General features: G+C 46.7%; 2 protein-coding genes across 6 annotated transcripts in view; one reads left to right on the top strand and one right to left on the bottom strand.

Moving 5' to 3' along the window:
• Window positions 1-12,884, bottom strand: part of Mroh1 (maestro heat like repeat family member 1) — a 70,744-nt gene extending 57,860 nt beyond the window's left edge. The window contains exons 1-2 of one of the 5 annotated variants that reach the window (XM_026782543.1): window positions 12,652-12,884; window positions 1,177-1,278 (exon numbers count right to left, since the gene is read on the bottom strand). The gene's annotated coding sequence lies outside the window, so the exon portion shown is untranslated. The remainder of the gene's footprint in view (window positions 1-1,176; window positions 1,279-12,651) is intronic. The other 4 variants (XM_026782542.1, XM_026782541.1, XM_005354108.2 and 1 more) reach the window with 4 other exon arrangements.
• A 5,148-nt stretch (window positions 12,885-18,032) lies between these two features.
• The window catches only part of LOC101996418 (testis-specific serine/threonine-protein kinase 5-like), a 2,877-nt gene continuing 2,483 nt past the window's right edge, over window positions 18,033-18,426 (top strand). The window contains 1 exon segment of the mRNA XM_005354276.1: window positions 18,033-18,296. Within this exon segment, the coding sequence (XP_005354333.1) occupies window positions 18,033-18,296 (264 nt within the window).

Below are 18,426 nucleotides of genomic sequence, written 5' to 3'. Positions count from 1 at the left end.
TCTCATGTATTCACTCTCCCCCAGTGAAATAACATAAAACATGTATGTGATTTAAGTGGAGGTTGGCTATTCTGAGTCTCTCCATAAAGATCTGCAGAGTCTAGTTCACCATGTACACCAGGCTAGCCTTGTATTTGCAATAACTGTCCCTCTGAAAGTGCAAGAATCACAGGTGTATGCCACCACATCCAGCCCCAAAGCATTTGTTTTGTTTTTCAAGACAGGGTTTCTCTGTGTAGCCCTGGCTGTCACCACCACTGCCTGGCTCCCAAAAGTGTATTTTCTTTTTCTTTGCTACTCCACCTGGCTTGTTTATGTTTTTTTACGATTTATTTATTATGTACACAGTCTTCTGCCTGCAGGCCAGAAGAGGGCACCAGATCTCACTACAGATGGTTGTAAGCCCCCATGTGGTTGCTGGGAATTGAACTCAGGACCTCTGGAAGAGCAGTTAACTCAATTCTTAGACTCTGAGCCGTTTCTTCAGCCCTCAAAAGTGTATTTCTAAAAAGTAAAAGAGCACTGGAGAGACAGTTCAGAGGTTAAGAATTCTGGCTATTCTTCCAGAGGACCTGGGTTCAGTTCCTAGCACCCTTACGGTGGCTCTCAATGGAAATTCCAGTTCCAGAGGATTCGATACCCTCTTCTAGCTTCTTTGGTCACCAGGCACACATGTGGCATCCAGACATATATGCAGACAACCACCCATACATACAAAGAATAAAATTAAATTTTTGTTTTGTTTTGTTTTTTCAAGACAGGGTTTCTCTGTGTAGCCCTGACTGTCCTGGTACTCGCTCTGTAGACCAGGCTGGCCTTGAACTCACAGAGATCCACCTGCCTCTGACTCCCAAGTGCTGGTATTAAAGGAGAGAGCCACCAATGTTCAGCTAAAATTTAAAAATGTTAAAAAAATAAAAAGTATGTAAGTAAACTAAGAGGCTGGAAAGATGGTCTAAGAGTTGAGAGCTTGCTGTTTTCAGAGGACTCAGACTGTGGTTCCAAGCACCCATGATAGGGGCCTCACAGCTGCCTGGAACTCAGGCTCCAGGGAATCAGATGCTCTGGAGTCAGGGCATTTGCACACAAATGAAAATAAAATATACTTAACGCATACACAGAAGTGAAGATTAAATCTTAGGTCTGAGGGGTAAAAACAAATTAAAATGAACAGACCAGAAACTCCCATGCACCGGGGAGGATGGAAGGCCGGTGGAGGGCTTTGCCCTGATGACGGCAGCATCAGTACAGCATTGCTACCTTCTTCATGGAAATCATCTGAAAAGAACAAATAAACAGGAAATGAACACACGGGTTCCATCTGAGCCCCAGAAAGGAAAAGGCAGATGACCCCAAACCACAAGATGGTTAAACAGCATCCGTTATCAGGCAGAGTGTGAGGAAGGTGGGGGCTTAACTGGTGTGGACACTCAAGCTCCCCCTTCCCAGTCTGTGCTGAGCCTGCAGGGTACAGGCCTCAGGGATAGATGTTCCTCCCTATGAAAAGCTACCAGTGCAAATCTCCATCATCTAGGAGGAAAGGCAAAGCTATCCCCTCAAGGGGCGTGAGCACACACACATGCACAGCAGTAGCATATTCAAACAATAGCAAACAAAAATCAATAACCACCACAGGCCATCTGCCCCTAGCCCAGATGAGCTCAGCAGGAAACAACTCAGACAAGGAGTAGGATGGCCTCAGCTTAGTCAGAAGAAAATGGGTTGTTTTATTCTATCATTGCTATGATAAAACATTGACCAAAACCAACTGGAGAGGAAAAGGTCTATTCAGCTTATACTTCCTGATCACAGTCCATCGCCGAGGGAGGTGAAGACAGGAACTCAAGGCAGGAACTAAAGCAGAAGCTGTGGAGAAATGCTGCTTACTGACCGGCTCAGCTGCTTTCCAGGACCACATACTCAGAGATGGTACAGCTCAAACTGGGCCCTTCCACATCAATCATTATTAAAAGAAAAAAAAAAATACCCACAACCTTGCCCACAGACCAATCTGGTAGGGGAATTTTTCGATTGAGGTCCTCTCTTCCCAGATGACTCTAACTTGTATCAAGGTGAGAAAACCAAAACAGAACTAATGAGCACGTGGGGACGTTGGTCTTGTAGACGATGCAAAGTGCCCAATTCTGCCAAAGCCCTGAAAACAGAAAAGGGATGATCTCCAGAGCCCCTAGTGGGAGTACAGCCCCTACTTCTGGACTTACATCACAACAGACTTTATCACAATAAATCTGTCTTACTGCAGCATCAGAAAACTAACCCAACGATAGGAGAGATGGCTCCGCATTAATTAAGAGTTTGGTTCTCACAGTGGGCAGGTCACCTCTGGCCTCCTCAGGCTCTTATGTGCACACATCCATACATAGACATACACATAGTTAAAAATAATTTTATTTTTTTTATTTTTTATTTTTTTGGTTTTTCGAGACAGGGTTTCTCTGTGGTTTTGGAGCCTGTCCCGGAACTAGCTCTTGTAGACCAGGCTGGTCTCGAACTCACAGAGATCCGCCTGCCTCTGCCTCCCTAGTGCTGGGATTAAAGGCGTGCGCCACCACCGCCCGGCAAAAATAATTTTAAAAAGAAAGAAAGAGAAATCTAATCCAGGTGATATATGTACAAGAAACTGCCCAACTCCAGGGAAAAAGACGTCCATCCAAAAGGGAAAGCAGAGACATGTGAAGCATACAGAGGGCAGGAGAGGTGTCTGCTTAAGGCTAGAGTGGGAAGCATCGTAACTCACAGACACAGAGCAGAGTTCTCACAAGCATCTTGCCCCAGTAGTAAGTTAGTCTTGGGCTAGCAAGATGGTTCAAAAGATAAAGGCACTTGCTATACAAGTCTGGTGACCTAAGTTCAATAGCCAGAACCCGTGCTGGAATAGAGAATCAGCTCCCCAGAACTGTCCTCTGACCTCCACAAGCACACAGTAACATTCACATGCTGGTTCTCATACACACGCATCATACACACTCACACCCCAATAATAATAAATGAGTTAGTCCTGCCTAAAACTCTGCTCTGGTCTCACCTAAGCAGGTGAAAAACTGAAAGAATCAAACTGTCCAAGTAACCTGCTACAATGCTCAAGGCTGAAAATAGGAATGCAAAAATAACCAGAGCCAACAAGGTGAAATGATAAGGGCACCCAATCAAATATTACCAGGAAAACAAAGCACAGCTCATGACCAGGCATGATGGCACACCCTTTAATGCCAATACTCAGGAAGCAGAAGCAGGCAAATCTCTGCGTTTGAGACCAGCAAAAGCTATGTAGTCACCCTGGCTATAACAAACAAAACTGATAGTGAAAATGAAGCAGTTGGGACTGGAGAAATGGCTCAGTTGTTAAGAACACTGGCTGTTCTTCCAGAGGACTTGAGTTCAATTCCCAGCACCCACATAGCAGCTCACAGCTGTCTGTAACTCCAGTTCCAGGAGATCTGCCATCATCACACAGATATGTATGCAGGCAAAACACCAATACATATAGAACAAAGATAAGTAATTAAAAAGAAAGAAAGAAAATGACGCAGTCAACACAACCCGACCTGGAGATAATACAAAGAAAAGAATTAGTAGCCAAGGGCATTAAGTTATTATAACTGCATTTCATATAGTCAAGAAACTACAGGAAATAACTGTTCTGAGAAAAAGAGGTCAAAAGTAAAAAGATGGGAAATTTTGAGGATGTAGTTCAGTTGGTAGAGTTCTTGCCTGACATGCACAAACCCTGGGTCTGATCATAAGCCAAGTGTGGTGCACACCCAGCTAAGCAGGAGTTAGACCCAGAAATCAAGAGCTTAAGTTTAGAACCAGCACAGACCATATATTGAGACTCAAGTCAGTCTGGTCTATGAGATTGTATCCTGAAAAAAAACAAAAGGAAACAATATAATCCCAGCACTTGGTAAATGAAGCAGGAGGACCAGGAGCTGAGTCATCCTTAGCTACACAGTAAATTCAAGGCTAGTCTAGACTACATGAGACTGTTCTCAACAAAGGAGGGGAAGCCTTCTCTGTAAGGGGAAAACAGCCCCACACCTTCTCTGTGCCCCACAGAGCCCTATTTCTCTTCCTACCACCACTTCTGATGCCAGTTACCATTCTAGCTGTGTCCCTGAAGCACAGGTCACCCCATTAGGACAGCCCTGCCACTGAGAGCCTAGACAAGGTCTGTACTACCATGAGTACTTCCAGGATGTCATCAACAATCTAGAGACAGACCAGCACTTCCAGCAGAAGCTGCAGGCTCCCAACACCGCACACATCCATAGCAAAACAAGCTGAGCAGAGAGCTGCCCTTCGTTAGCCAGCATGTCTGCATCAAGCTGGATGAGCTGGAGTGACAGATGTGGTTACAGTTGCTGCTCAAGGCCAAGATGAGAAGTCTGATATACAGGTGATGCCTCAATCTCTTAAGGAATGTGAACACCTGAACCCTCAGAACCAGTATCCCTTCTAGGACCTGAAGTTGCTGGTCCTCACACAGCATAATGTAACACATCATGAAGAATTCAAACATTACAAGACACTAGAGAAGTGTGACTCTGTTACCTAGAGTCATTGGAAAGAAAGCAGCAAGAGGGGGCTGGAGAGATGGCTCAGAGGTTAAGAGCAATGGCTGCTCTTCAGGAGGTCCTGAGTTCAATTCCCAGCAACCACATGGTGGCTCACAACCATCTGTAATGAGATCTGGTGCCCTCTTCTGGCCTACAGACATACATGGAGGCCGAACACTGTGTACATAATAAATAAATCTAAAAAAAAAAAAAAAGAAAAGAAAAGAAAAAGAAAGCAAGAGTAAGCCAAGAGGAAGTGAGATGAACAGCAGTGACTATACTGGGAGCGAAAGCCAAGGCAGCCAAGCCAATCCCAGTTTTCTCTCTGCTTCCTGCTTACAGTTCAGGATGGGAGCCCTCAGTTTCTTAGCTCTGCTACCTGCTGCCTCAGCTTTACCATCATTAATTTTAACACTCTGGAACCATAGGCTCAAACAAATGCTTTCTTATTTGTCTTAGTCATGATGCTTTATCATGGCAACAGAAAATAGAATAGTAAATTCAAATTGGCCAGAGCTGCTAACACCAAAGCTACTAACATCAGGCTACTAATAAGACCCTGTGTCAAAGGAGAGGAGGAAAAGTAGGAGGAAGTGAAGGGGGAAGAGAAGAAAGAGGAGAAGGAAGGGAAAGAAGAGGAGGAGGGAGGAGGAGGAGGAGGAAGGGAGGAAGAAGGGAGGAAAAGGAGGGAAGAGGAAAGGTGGAGAAGGGAAGGGGGAAGGAAGAATGAGGAGGAGAGGAAGAGGAAGAGAAGAAGGAAGGGGAAGAGGAGGAGGAAGAGGAGGAGGAAAAGGAGGGAAGAGGAAAGGTGGAGAAGAGAAGGGGGGAAGGAAGAATGAGGAGGAAGAAGAGGAGGGGGGAAGAGGAAAAGAATGGGAGAAGAGGAAGACAAGAAGGGGAAGAGGAGAAAGAGGGGCAAGAGAAGAAGGAAGAAGGGAAAAGGTTGAAGAAGAAGAGGAGGAGGGAAAAGAGGAAGAGGAGGATGGGGAAGAGGAAGAGCAGAAGGAGGGGGAAGAAGAAAAGGAGGAAGAAGGGAAGAGGAGGAAGAGGAAGAGGGGAAGGAGGAAGAGGAGGGGGAAGAGGAAGAGAAGGAGGCAGAAGGGAGGAGGAGGAGTAAGTGGAAGAAGAGGGAAAGCAGAGGAGGAAAAGGAGAAAGAAGTTGGGAAGGAGGGGAAAAAAGAAGAAAAAAAAAAACCTAGCATGAGCATCAACATCACTGGTGAGAAACCATGTCCATGTGTGTGTAAGGTGGGAAAAAAAGGAGCTCAGATAGCACCACTTCTGTTCAAGGACATGTTGACAAGGGGAGATTGAAAGTGGCATAGTACAAGACAAAGAAAAAAAGAAAAACAAAAAGCATTCAGATTAAGAAGTAACTGAGTGTGGCTGTGTACTCTGGAAGGGCAAAGGCAGGTGGCTCTCTGTGAATCTGGGGCCAGCTTGGTCTACATAGGGAGTTCCAGGCTAGCCAGGGCTACACAGTCAGACCCTGTCTCAAAAAAAAAAGCCAGAAGGCAGAGGCAGGCAGATCTCTGTGAGTGAGTTCAAGGCCAGTCTGGTCTACAGAGCTAGTTCCAGGACAGCTAGGACTGTTACACAGAGAAACCCCCCTCTCCCCCCCAAAAAAAACAGAAAGAAACAAAAAAAGAAAGAAAGAAATCAGCAGCAAAATTGTATTCACAGGTAATATATTTTATACAAAAAAAAAAAACCTACAGAATCTGCAGTTGGGAGCAGAATCAGATCACTTAAAGAGATCACAGAATGTACAGGCATTACACAGGTATCACCCTAGTCCACATACTAACAGTGGTTGGAAAAGACCATTTGCTAGAGAGGAAAACAAAAGACGTGCTTGAAGACACACTAAAACTATCATACATTGCTAAGAGATACACTGCTCAAAACTACTGATACTTCTCAAATAGAGCTAGAAGTATATCTCTAATATATTAATTTTCTAATGTTGGTTCTGAGGTAAGTTCCACTATGTCCAAACCAGCACCCTGTCACACCTCTACACTCAGGAATCCCTGAGCTGACCTGGGTATTCCCACAGCCCTTTGATCACAGAGAACACACGGGATCAGCACTAAGTATGAACGTTCAGTATGCCTTCTCCAATGAGCAGAGACAAAGTTTCAATTCTATCTTGGTGAAAGTTTTAATTTCTATCTTGGTGTACACAAGTTTAAACACAAACAAAGGCTGTTTCCTGGGGTTGGAGACATGGCTCAGCAGTTAAGGTCACTTGTGCACTTCCAGAGGACAGAGAGTCAATTCCCAGCACCCACATGGTGGCTCACCCAGTAACTCCAGTTCCTGGAGATCTGATGTCCTTTTTCTGAACGTCACAGGCACCCAGCACCCACATGGTACATACATATGTATGCAGGCAAAATACTCAAGCACACAAAAGAAAATAAATCTAAAAATTTTAATTGTTTCCTGCAGTAATAGATCAGAAATCCTCTTGCACAACTCATTTTCTTAATGGGCAATGCATAATTTGAACTATATATAGTGCACAGGAGGCCAAGCCTGATGGTATAGGACTACAATCTCAGCATCTGGGAGGTAGAAACAGGGTTCAAGAGGTCACTCTCAGCTACACAGCAAGTTTGAGGACAATTCGCACTGTATGTGACTGTTTCAAGAACAACAATATACACAAAAAGGTACAGACTTAGAACTATAGCTCAAGGGTAAAGTGTGTGTCTGGTATACACAAGACCCCCAGCTTGATCCTCAGCAAGGGAAAGAGTTAACAGTAACAACAACAAATAAAGGAAAATAAGCAAAATACTAGTAAAGAACAAAAAAGTAAGGCTGGAAAGCAGACAGCGCTTAGTGGTTAAGAGCACTTGCTGCTCTCCCAGAGAGCCCAAGTTCAGCTCTCAGCATCCCATCTGGTAGCTCACAACCACATGTAACTCCAGCTCCAGATGATCCAATCCCTTACATAGGAACCCCTGAAACAAGTACCTTCATACAGATACATATATACATATACACATTAGTAAGAATAAAATAAATCTTAAAAAGAACAAAAAGTATTCAAGACTAAAGCAGAACTTGAATCAAAAAGGACTCATGTCTTCTCTTACTTCAAAGTAAGTCCTTATAAGTGTAACTGAGTGGTGATGGCACACGCCTTTAATCCCAGCACTCGGGATTAACGGCAGAAGGAGGCGGATCTCTGTGAGTTCGAGGCCATCCTAGACTACAGAGTGAATTCCAGGACTGCCAGAGCTGTTACACAGAGAAACTCTGCCTCAAGAAAAGAAAAAGAAAAAGGGCTGGAGAGATGGCTCAGTGGTTAAGAGCATTGCTTGCTCTTCCAAAGGTCCTGAGTTCAATTCCCAGCAACCACATGGTGGCTCACAACCATCTGTAATGAGGTCTGGTGCCCTCTTCTGGCCTGCAGGCATAGACACAGACAGAATATTGTATACATAATAAATAAATAAATATTTAAAAAAAAAAGAAAAGAAAAAGAAAAGAAAGCCACCGGGCAGTGGTGGCGCACGCCTTTAATCCCAGCACTTGGGAGGCAGAGGCAGGCGGATCTCTGTGAGTTCGAGGCCAGCCTGGTCTACAAGAGCTAGTTCCAGGACAGGCACCAAAAACTTCAGAGAAACCCTGTCTCGAAAATTAAAAAAAAAAAAAAAAAAAAAAAAAAAAGAAAAGAAAAAGAAAAGAGAATTAAGTGTAAAAGAGCTTGTAAAAAAAAAACACAGGCAAATATAGTTTTGGAGCTGGAAAAGAATATCTAAAATAGACACACAAAACATATACAGCGTGGTTAGAGAGACGGCTCCGGGGTTAAGAGCACTTACTGGTCTGGTCTTGTAGAGAACCAGAGTTTATTCTCACATGGTGACTCACAACCACCTGTAACTCAGTTCCAGCTGATCTGGTGCTCTCTTCTGGCCTCTGCAGGCACCAGAAACATGCCTAGCGCACATACACACATACATGCATACAGCCAGACCAACAGACAAGACATACAAATAAAAGAAAAATAAATCCTTAAACAAAACAAAAAAACAAATCCAGACAGCACTTCATCTAAAAGATTTAAAGTTCAAAGTGAAGCCTGGTAGTACATACCTGTGGTCCAAAGTATTCAGGAGGCTGAAGCAAAAGGATCTCTTGAACTCAAAAGTTCAAGACCAGTTTGAGCAACAGAGAACTAATTCTCGCTTTCTTAATTCTCTTCTCCCCTCATCTCTCCCTTCCTTCCCGCTCTCCCTTCTCCTATGGTACTAAAGATCACACTTAGGACCTTGCACATGCCAGGCAAATGCTACCTGTAAGCTACATTCCCAGCCACACCATCTGTTAAAAGAACAAGAAATAACCGGACAGAGTGATACAGAGTCAGTCTGGGCAACGTAGCAAGACTGTATCTCCAAGAAAACAGAATTCACCAGTGACGAAGGACCTGATCCGTGCTAAGAAGGCAAAGTGCACTCCAGGAGTTTCCTGTCACTAGCTGAAGGACTCGGGGTGCTACCATGCAGTACACAGGAGAAACAAGGTCAAATCAAACACTTCCACCAGGATACGAGTTCACAGAGAGCACTTAAGGAACCTGCCCCACAGCTTCAAAGCACTCTGTAGTGGACCAGGAAGGACCCCGAGAAGATGCACAAGACCCAACATCCTCTTCCTAGCGCTGGGGACTTAACATAAGGGCTGGCATGCCTAGCATGTGCATGAACTTGGGTTTATTCTCCAGCTCAGAGCAAAAAAAGAGAAAGAGGGAAGGGAGAGGGAAGGAGAGTGAGTCAATCCAATTTTCATTTTACATGCAGAGAAAGAAAAGTCAATTAAATGCCAGATAAACTTTGCTTGTATGTTGTTTGCATCTTCTTGCCCTCAGCTAATAAAAGTCCTTCTGATTGGGAGAGGGGGTGAAAGGAAATAAGCTATGCCTTCAACCTCTCAGGATGGCTATAATCAGGGGCCACAGGTTCAGACCTGAGCACTGGAAAAAAAAACTAGAATAGACATTTTAAAGGATATTAACTAGGTCTGGAGAGATGGCTCAGCTGTCAAAAACACTTACTGCTATTGCAGAAGACCCAAGTTCAGGTCCCAGAACCCACATGAAAGCTCTTAACCATTTATATCTCCAGTTCTAAGGGATCCCATAGCCTCTTCTGACCTCCCAAGAATCCTGAACATATATGGTGTACATATACTCAGGTAACACACATATACATATTAGTAAATAATTAATAAATAAGTATTAATATTTAAAAGTAATTATAATTATGATGCATTCCTTTAGCCCCAGTACTTGGGAAGCAAAAGCAGGTGGATGGATTTTGGTGAGTTTAAGGCCTGCCTAGTCTACATAAGGAGTTTCAGGACAGCCAGGGCTATATAATAGACTCTGCTTACAAAAAAAAAAAACAAATATATAAATATTTGCTTTGGAAAAAAGCACAACAAATCATAGCATGTAACAAGAGGCTAGTCTACCTAATACTAATGTGAAAAAGAGCTTGTACATTACTAAAACAAACAAGAAAAGGGACAGCCAGGAATCCCCAGAGAAGAGAACCAGCAGACACGCAGAGACCGTGCTGACCACCCCATAGGACAAAGTGTATGTCCAGCTGTTTTTTCCAAAGCTGAGAGACAGTGTAGCAAAGCGAACAGTTAAGGTCATGGCTCTAGAGCCAGCCAGCCTTGCATGCGCTCACTGGATCAGTGAAGCCAGGCAGCAGCAAGCTCTGTGCACATCTGACACAGGACAAGGACTGCCTCGGGTGCTAGGTGCTGGTCCCAGTGACAGAGGCTGAGGAGTTCCCGTCATTCGCAGATGCTCTTACACTGGGACACAGACATTTATGTATGTGGGTATTTGGAGTCAGGCTGGGGCAAATCTGAAAGGCAAAAGCAAAGCAAAACGGATGAGAGATGACGGATAGATAGGATTGGTGGGAGTCCTTTTCTATATAGAAGGCTTATATCTTTCTCTCTCTCTTTCTTTTTAACAGGTGCACACACCAAGTTCACAGCACCTATTTATATGAATGGAGAACCATTATGCACCTGCACATTTAGTAAATTCCTGCTGGGCTCCAAAGCAGGGTGGAGGGATGGGGGTGGGTCCAGGCACACGCAGTCTCCAAATGCCTACCTAGGAGGAACTGGGCCAGAGAAGAGTCAAGTTCTAGAGTCACTAGCAAGAACTTGAGAAGGTGTCCCATGGTAACACAGTCAGGAGCAAACTGCTCGCTGTCCACTAAGAATATGCTTTCTCAAATAAGCTACATGGAACTATGGCGCTGGGTTTACATACCAGCCCCTGAAGCAAGGGGACCTCACCCCTCTGGCTTGGGGAAGAAAGCATGTGCCCCATGACATTCAGCAGCCAATATTCTCGGAAAACTGGCCACGTACTTACAAGAGCCACAGGAACCCTGCCTGGTGTTATTTCCCAAAGTGAATCAAGCGGTGTGCCCTGACACAGACAAGGACGTCTGACTCAAAACCACTTGGCTCAATAAAAAAATACCAGGCGGCCAGGCGTTGCTGATCAGACAGCAGCAGCAACCCTGCTTTTCACCTGGGCCTCAGTGAGCCCTAACATCTGCTACCCCCCACACAGACGACTTTACTGAACATGCACAGGTCTTACAGGTTCCACCTCTGGTGCCCCTCAACAGTCACCTCTGAGAGAGGGCGATAGGACAAGATAAGACAGGTGCCTGGAAAGCAGTTTCAAGTCAACAAAGTCAGCTCATCCTCAGCCATTCTACTTTGACATCAGAGACCAATTTCTCTTCTGGGCCACACACCTCAGCCCAAGGCCTACGAGGAAAGACTTCTGGCATCTCCTGGGCCTGCAGGTGCAGAGACCGCACAGCCAACCAAGTCATAAACACATGGTCCGATGAACTTTTCCACAACTAGTGATTTGCATAGGATCTCAGCTCTCATGTCCCACCAAGCCTGTGTCTGCTGGGGGGTTCTCCATCCAGATGACCAGGCAGGGCTACTCAAATCCAACAGAGCAGCTACAACATAACCCATCATCTTTACCCCTGCCCTGCCCCAGTGCCTGCTTCCTGAATTTTCACCATTTAATTAACTGAGTCAAAAATCAGGACCACGGGCTGTTCATCCGTTTTATCTCGGCTTCTACCGCCATCCCCTTCCAAAGTGTTTCTCCTGCCTCCAGCCAAGACTAGCTCCTCAAAGCTGGCCTCTGCCTCAGCAGCTGCTCAGCTCACATCCCCAGGTCTCCAGATGCCAGCCTCTATCCCTCTCCAGCCTCTCTTTGTGCTTACTCACTGGACTTGAGTTTATGGCTCCATCCAGTACCTGTCCTGCGCTCTGTACAGAGTAGAGCAGAGTACTGCTGGGTAGCTGCCCTGACACGGCAGGAACATCTGAACCCCGGCTCTGGCTCAATCCCATCTAGCTCTCACCTTATTTGAGTTCTATCCTCCCTACAGCTCCGCTGAGTTGTGTGGCCTTCTCCCTAGGGCCAGCTATCCTCGTGACTCTGGACAAATCACCTTCCTGCTCTAGACCGCCTCCTTTAATCGAAAAGAGAACACAGAAAGACTAGTGGCTGCGGTGCGCACTGGTTTTGCAAGTCTCCGAATGAAGGCTCAGTTTTCTGAAAGAGACAGAAATGCAAGTGGCCCAGCTGTGGAGCTCAAAGACATGGACACGTAGCCCCCGACACCGGAGAGGACCAAGGTCTCTTGAGCCATCGAGTTCCCGGAAGGGGCTAGGATAGGGACCACGCGACCCACCAGAGAAGCAGGGACAGGGTCTGGGGTCCACGTGCCAATGTCGGACGCGGAAGAATTGAATCGCAAGCTCCCAGGTCTCTCTCAGGTGTGACGCGTGAAGCCGGGCCCACAGGGCACACCTGAGAGCTCCCAGGACCTTCTGGCACCGGCCCGCTGACCTTGGGGAGACGCCTCCTGACACAGCTTCCCGTGCTGCTGGCAGAAGAGGAGACCCCATGCTCCCTGGTCCAAGTTCCCCCAAAGAGCGTCTGGCCTCCGCCACCAAAGATGAACCTCAACAAGCCGTTTACCTGAGGAGCTGCCGACGCCGCCGCCACAACCAGGGAGCCGCCCTCCGTGCCCTAAGCGGCCCACAGTGGGCGGAGCTGCGCGCCAAGCCCGTCCCCGCAGCCGTCTGGCCAACTGCGGCCTGGCGCGCGGCAATCTGGACCCGCCTCCATGCGATCTCCACGCTCACTGGTCGGAGTTCCGTCCTTCACGTTAGCCCCGCCCCCATTTTCCACGCCCTAGAGAACCTAGGCACACGGACTCCTCCTTAAGCTCCGCGGAGTCCTCCGACGGTCGGGTGACCACCTCACAAGACCAGCTCGAGGGGTGCTGTGCGCCAGGCGCCGTCTGCGCAAGCGCTGTTCCCGAGACAAGTAGGTTCGGCTTGCTACGTATAAAGCCCCAGCGGCCGGGAGTGGTAGTGCACGCTTTTGGGAGGCAGAGGCAGGCGAATCCAGTTCCAGGACAGTCAGGGCGAAAAAGTGAAACCCTTCCCACCCACCCCCGGAAAAAAGAGAGAGAGAGAGAGAGCAACAGCTGTTCTGGACACACACCACGTGTTGTCATATTCGAAACACCTAAAAAAATGCCTAAAACCCCTAATTCACAGACAAACAGATACATATGACCGTGCCTATCAGAGGTACTTATCCAACATATCAACAGGACCTTGGGAATTAAAATGATCATATCTCAGCCCCTGGGCAGCTCACAACTAGCTGTAATGTCCAGCTCCAGGTGAAACCAAAGCCTCTAAGCCTGGAAAGAGGAAAGGGGGATAAGCAAGGAAACGAATAGTAAGACATACTACAGGATATAGGAACTACTGTGAAGGGTTTGGTCTTGGTGCCAAGAAAGCAAAGGTGGGAAGGGCTTCTTCTGGGAAAGTTGGGGGGGGGGATATGCCAGGAAGACTGGAGTACCTGCAAAGAACCAGAGGTTGAAATCACACAGAGATGTGTAAACAAAAAAAAGTCGTGAGCAGTGTTCTGAAAGCAAAAGAACCAAAACGGCCCCTTGAGAAAAAGGAAGCAGTTAGCGATTTCATTACCCAGGCCTGACAGCATATGTGAGATGTGGAAATCAAGCTGTGGTTGGACAGGGTCCTGGAGGGCAACTGGCTGAGGGTTCTGAGGCAAACACTGAGACCTGATAGTCTTTTTCTATAGTGGGAGGAACTTGAATCTATTTCTGTTGTGAGGATGGAGCCCAAGAACGAACGACAGGATATATATGGGCATGAGAGGGGAGCATTCTGCAGATGGGGTCATGGTCTAGGAAGATGCCAGAATATAGAAGGGACTAACTAGGGTAACTGCCAAGGAAGGAGGTCTTCTCCAAGCTCACACCTGGACAACTCACTCTCCAGCCTGAAAAGTCTTGCAGTGGCATTGCCATGGCAACAGCCCAACATGCCCCTCCACAGCCACAGTGGTCACTTTTCCCTCCCCAACCACACAAACTGCCCAGCATGGATCACAACTTAATTTTTACTGTTAACATCCAGCATAAGGCCCAGCACATGTGATATTGAGTAACTCAGTGGAGTTGATGGGCTACTAAGAGTGCAGATAGAGAAGAGGACAAAGACAATGCAAAGGGACTGGAGAGGTGGCTCAGCAGTGAAGAGTACATTCTCCTCTCTCCCACATTGGGCAGCTCACAACCAGCTGAAACTTCCAGCTCCAGGAGAAATCAAAGCTTCTAAGCTCCACGGGCATGCACACTAAAGTGCACATACACCCCACCACACACACATGTACAATTAAAAATAAAATCTTGGGGCTGGAGAGATGGCTCAGAGGTTAAGAGCATTGTCTGCTCTTCCAAAGGTCCTGAGTTCAATTCCCAGCAACCACATGGTGGCTCACAACCATCTGTAATGAGGACTGGTGCCCTCTTCTGGCCTGCAGTCATACACACAGACAGAATATTGTATACATAATAAATAAATATTAAAAAAATAAATAAATAAAATAAAATAAAATCTTGCCAGGTGGTGGTGGCGCACGCCTTTAATCCCAGCACTCGGGAGACAGAGGCAGGTGCATCTCTGTGAGTTTGAGGCCAGCCTGGTCTACAGAGAAAGTTCCAGGACAGCCAGGGCTACACAGAGAACCCTGTCTCGAAAAACCAAAGGGGAAAAAAGACAGATAGTTGCTAGCTTCCATTTGGGTTTCGGCATAGGTGAGAGCCAGGAAGGGGAGGGGCTCTGAGTAGACAGCAGCAGCTCAATGGCACTGGTGGCCTCGATAGAGTTGTCATGTTTTCCTTTTGTTCTCTAGATGTAATGCCACCCGCCTACAGCCATCCTCACCCAATGGCGCATATACCCACAGCCTTCCCAACTCCTGGAATGCTAACCTGTAGTAAAACCCAGAAACAATCTCCTTTTACCTAAACTCCAGATTAGCCAGAGGACAGTTACTGTGTGCATATTTTCTATATTGCTTTTCTTTCCAAGACAAGGATGGAAGCTATGAGCCATTCATTCCAAAAATTCACACGATAACAAGGATGAAAAAATAAATCTGACAGTTCAGGCTTGGCTATTCCAAAGCCTTATGTTCAAGGCCTGCACATCCGGCTACAGGTTTCAGAGCAGGAAGACACAAGTCTCCAGGGCTCATTAGACTTCTACCATAGTCCAGGCCTTGATGAATACACTCAGGACAATATGCTGGTCCCTCCAGCTCACAGCTGAGACATTTGTTCAATGTGTGAAAATGTATTTGCTGTGATTGGTGTAATAAAAAAGCTGAACAGCCAATAGCTAGGGAGAAAGTAAAGGCAGGATTTCTAGGGAGATAAAGGAAGAGAAGGAGACAATTGAGGCCCAGAGGAGACACCAATGAGGCATGGAGTCAGACACACAGAATGAAAAAAGGTAAAAAGCTACATGGTAAAATATAGATTAATAAAAGCAGGTTAATTTGTTATAAGAGTCAGTGGAAGACAGGCGGTGGTGGCGCACACCTTTAATCCCAGCACTGGGAGGCAGAGGCAAGTGGTTCTCTGATTCGAGGCCAACCTGGTCCACAAGAGCTAGTTCCAGGACAGGTTCCAAAGCTACAGAGAAACCCGTCTGAAAAAAATAAGAGCTAGCAGAACAAACCTACGCTAAGGCCGAGCTTTCATAATTAATTGATAATTTCATTATTTGTGTGAGCGGGTGGCCCAAAGAAAAAGACAACACACAGAAGTGCATTCAGGGAATCAGACATGATCAGAGAGATGCAGCTAAAATGATGACTTAGAATAGCAACTGGCACATGGTGCATGCTAAGTAAAGTCAGCTGTGACTCTGGACGTCAGAACAAAAGAGAAGTGATGGTAGATGCCATGCTCTGAGGGAATGGTCTGAGGTGGTGGCTGTGCTTGCCCTGAAGATGTATTCAAATCTGAAGAGAGGTCTAGGAGATAGGCCTCCTGCAGCAGGCCTGGCCTGGGTCAAAAATCAAAATCCAGTAGAGGAAGACCAGGATAGAGGATCCTGGACTGGACTCTCTCGTCACTTCTGACTCTGTGACCTTGGCAACTCCTCAAAGAATGAAACAGTGGTTGATTTCTTTTGACCTCTTTATATCCTTAGAAGACTTGACCCTTCCAAAGTTTGTTTTCTCGAGACAGGGTCTCTCTACCTGTCCTGGAACTTGCTCTGTAGACCAAGCTGGCCTCAAATTGGAGATCCACCTGCCTCTGCCTCGATACAGTGCTCAATTGAATTGCTTGATAGAGTGCTACCACCACTCAACTCCCTCCCGACTTCTTTAATAAAGGATGTATTGTGGCTGGAGAAATGGCTCAGCAATTAAGAACATATATTGCTTTTGCAGGGGACGCAAGTTTGGTTTCTAGCACCCGTTATCAGGTGGCCCAAAGAAAAACAACCCCCTAAAACTCCAGCTCCAGGAGATACAAAAGTCTGTGGGGGTCTCTCTCTGTCACACACACACACACACACACACACACTGAAAAATAGTAAAAATATAGGTAACAAGGAGGACCCTAAGAAGGATACATGGATCTCCCTGGGAAAAGGAAATAGATGAGATCTCTTGGGTAAACTGGAGGCAGGGGGAATAGAGGGAAGGGGATAAGGGAATGGGAACATGAGGATCAGGATGGTCAAGTTGAGGGCAGGATGGAAGGGAAGAGTAATGAAAGTGGTATCTTGATAGAGGGGGCCATTATGGGTAAGGGAGAACTTGGTGCCAGGGACACTCCCAGTAACCCACAAGGATGACCCCTGTTGACTCCTAGCAATAATGGAGAAGGTGCCTGAACTGACCTTCCCCTGTAATCAGATTGGTGACTACCCTAATTGTCATCAGAACGCCTTCATCCAGTAACTGATGGAAGCAGATGCAGAGATCTACAGTCAATACTGGACTGAAAGCCGGGCGTTGGTGGCACACGCCTTTAATCCCAGCACTCGGGAGGCAGAGGCAGGCGGATCTCTGTGAGTTCGAGACCAGCCTGGTCTACAAGAGCTAGTTCCAGGACAGGCTCCAAAACCACAGAGAAACCCTGTCTCGAAAAACCAAAAAAAAAAAAAAAACTGGACTGAGCTCTGGGAGTCCAGATGAAGAGAGGGAGGAGGGATTATATGAACAAGGGGGGGGGTCAAGATCATGACTGGGAAACCCACAGAGACAGCTGATCTGAGCTTGTAGGAGCTGGCATCGGACTGACCTAGGCCCTCTGCATCTGGGTGACAGTTGTGCAGCTTGGTCTGTTTGTGGGGCCCTTAACAGTGGGGCCGGTACCTGTCCCTTGATGGATAAGTTGGCTCTTTGGAACATATTTCCTATAGTGGGATGCCTCGCCCAGCCTTGACTCAAGGGATAGGAGCTTGGTCCAGCCTCAACTTGTTATGCCATGTTTTGTTGACTCCTTTCTGAATGAAGATGGAGGAGTGGACTGGGGGTGGGAGTTGAAAAGGGAGGTGGTGGAGGGAATAGAAGGAGTGGAGGGATGGGAAACTGGTTGGTGTGTAAAATAAATAAATAAATGAAAATAAATCCTTAAAAGTCTTTTATATTCAATTACATGTAGAGTGGCCCACAAAAGCCTCATCCTGGTGCTAACCCTTCATTTGAGTTCTCACCCCACAGAAGGGGAGTACAACATTAGATAGGGCCAATCCAGTAAGATAGCCTCGGTCATGTCACGTCTCAGTAACTTTGAGGGCACAATGCAGATGCATCTCTAGAACCTTCTATTTTAGAACCTATACCCAGTTCCTTGGAGTCTTCACTCTCTAATCAGTCCAGAGCTGTGTTCGTCTCCCCAAGCCTCTCAACCTATACTCTTCTCTTTAAAACTCAATAAGCCTTCAGAAAACTTTTCTCCAAGGGGCGGTGGGTCCCACCTGCCCTCTGAAACAAGTTGGCCCTTGGAGATGTCCCTATCCCCAGCTAAGCTGGCCCACCAAGTCCCCTTCTGTGGCACCCTGCCCTCTCTGAGAAGCAACAGTCGTCGCGAGCTGCATCAGAGGGTCTTCACGGAGCAGGTTCGAGAATGCATGGACAACGGCTACCTGCTCTCCTCCAAGAAGATTGGCTCTGGTGCTTTCTCCAAGGTCTACCTGGCCTATGCAACACGTGAGCGCATGAAGCACAACCCGAAGCTATTCTCTGACTTGCGGGGCAAGCACCACACTATGGTGAGGGAGGCCTGCTACCTTCTCTGTGGGCTCCTTAGGGATCCCACTCTGGCTTCCTCTATAGGAGCTCCTTCCTAGGTCCTGTTTCGTCTCAGCTTCCCCATGTTCTGCTCCCCATCTCTCAAACATG

The sequence above is a fragment of the Microtus ochrogaster genome, chromosome 15, assembly GCF_000317375.1.
Source record: "Microtus ochrogaster isolate Prairie Vole_2 chromosome 15, MicOch1.0, whole genome shotgun sequence".
Taxonomy (NCBI): domain Eukaryota; kingdom Metazoa; phylum Chordata; class Mammalia; order Rodentia; family Cricetidae; genus Microtus; species Microtus ochrogaster.
This window is presented reverse-complemented; position numbering and strand designations above follow the sequence as displayed.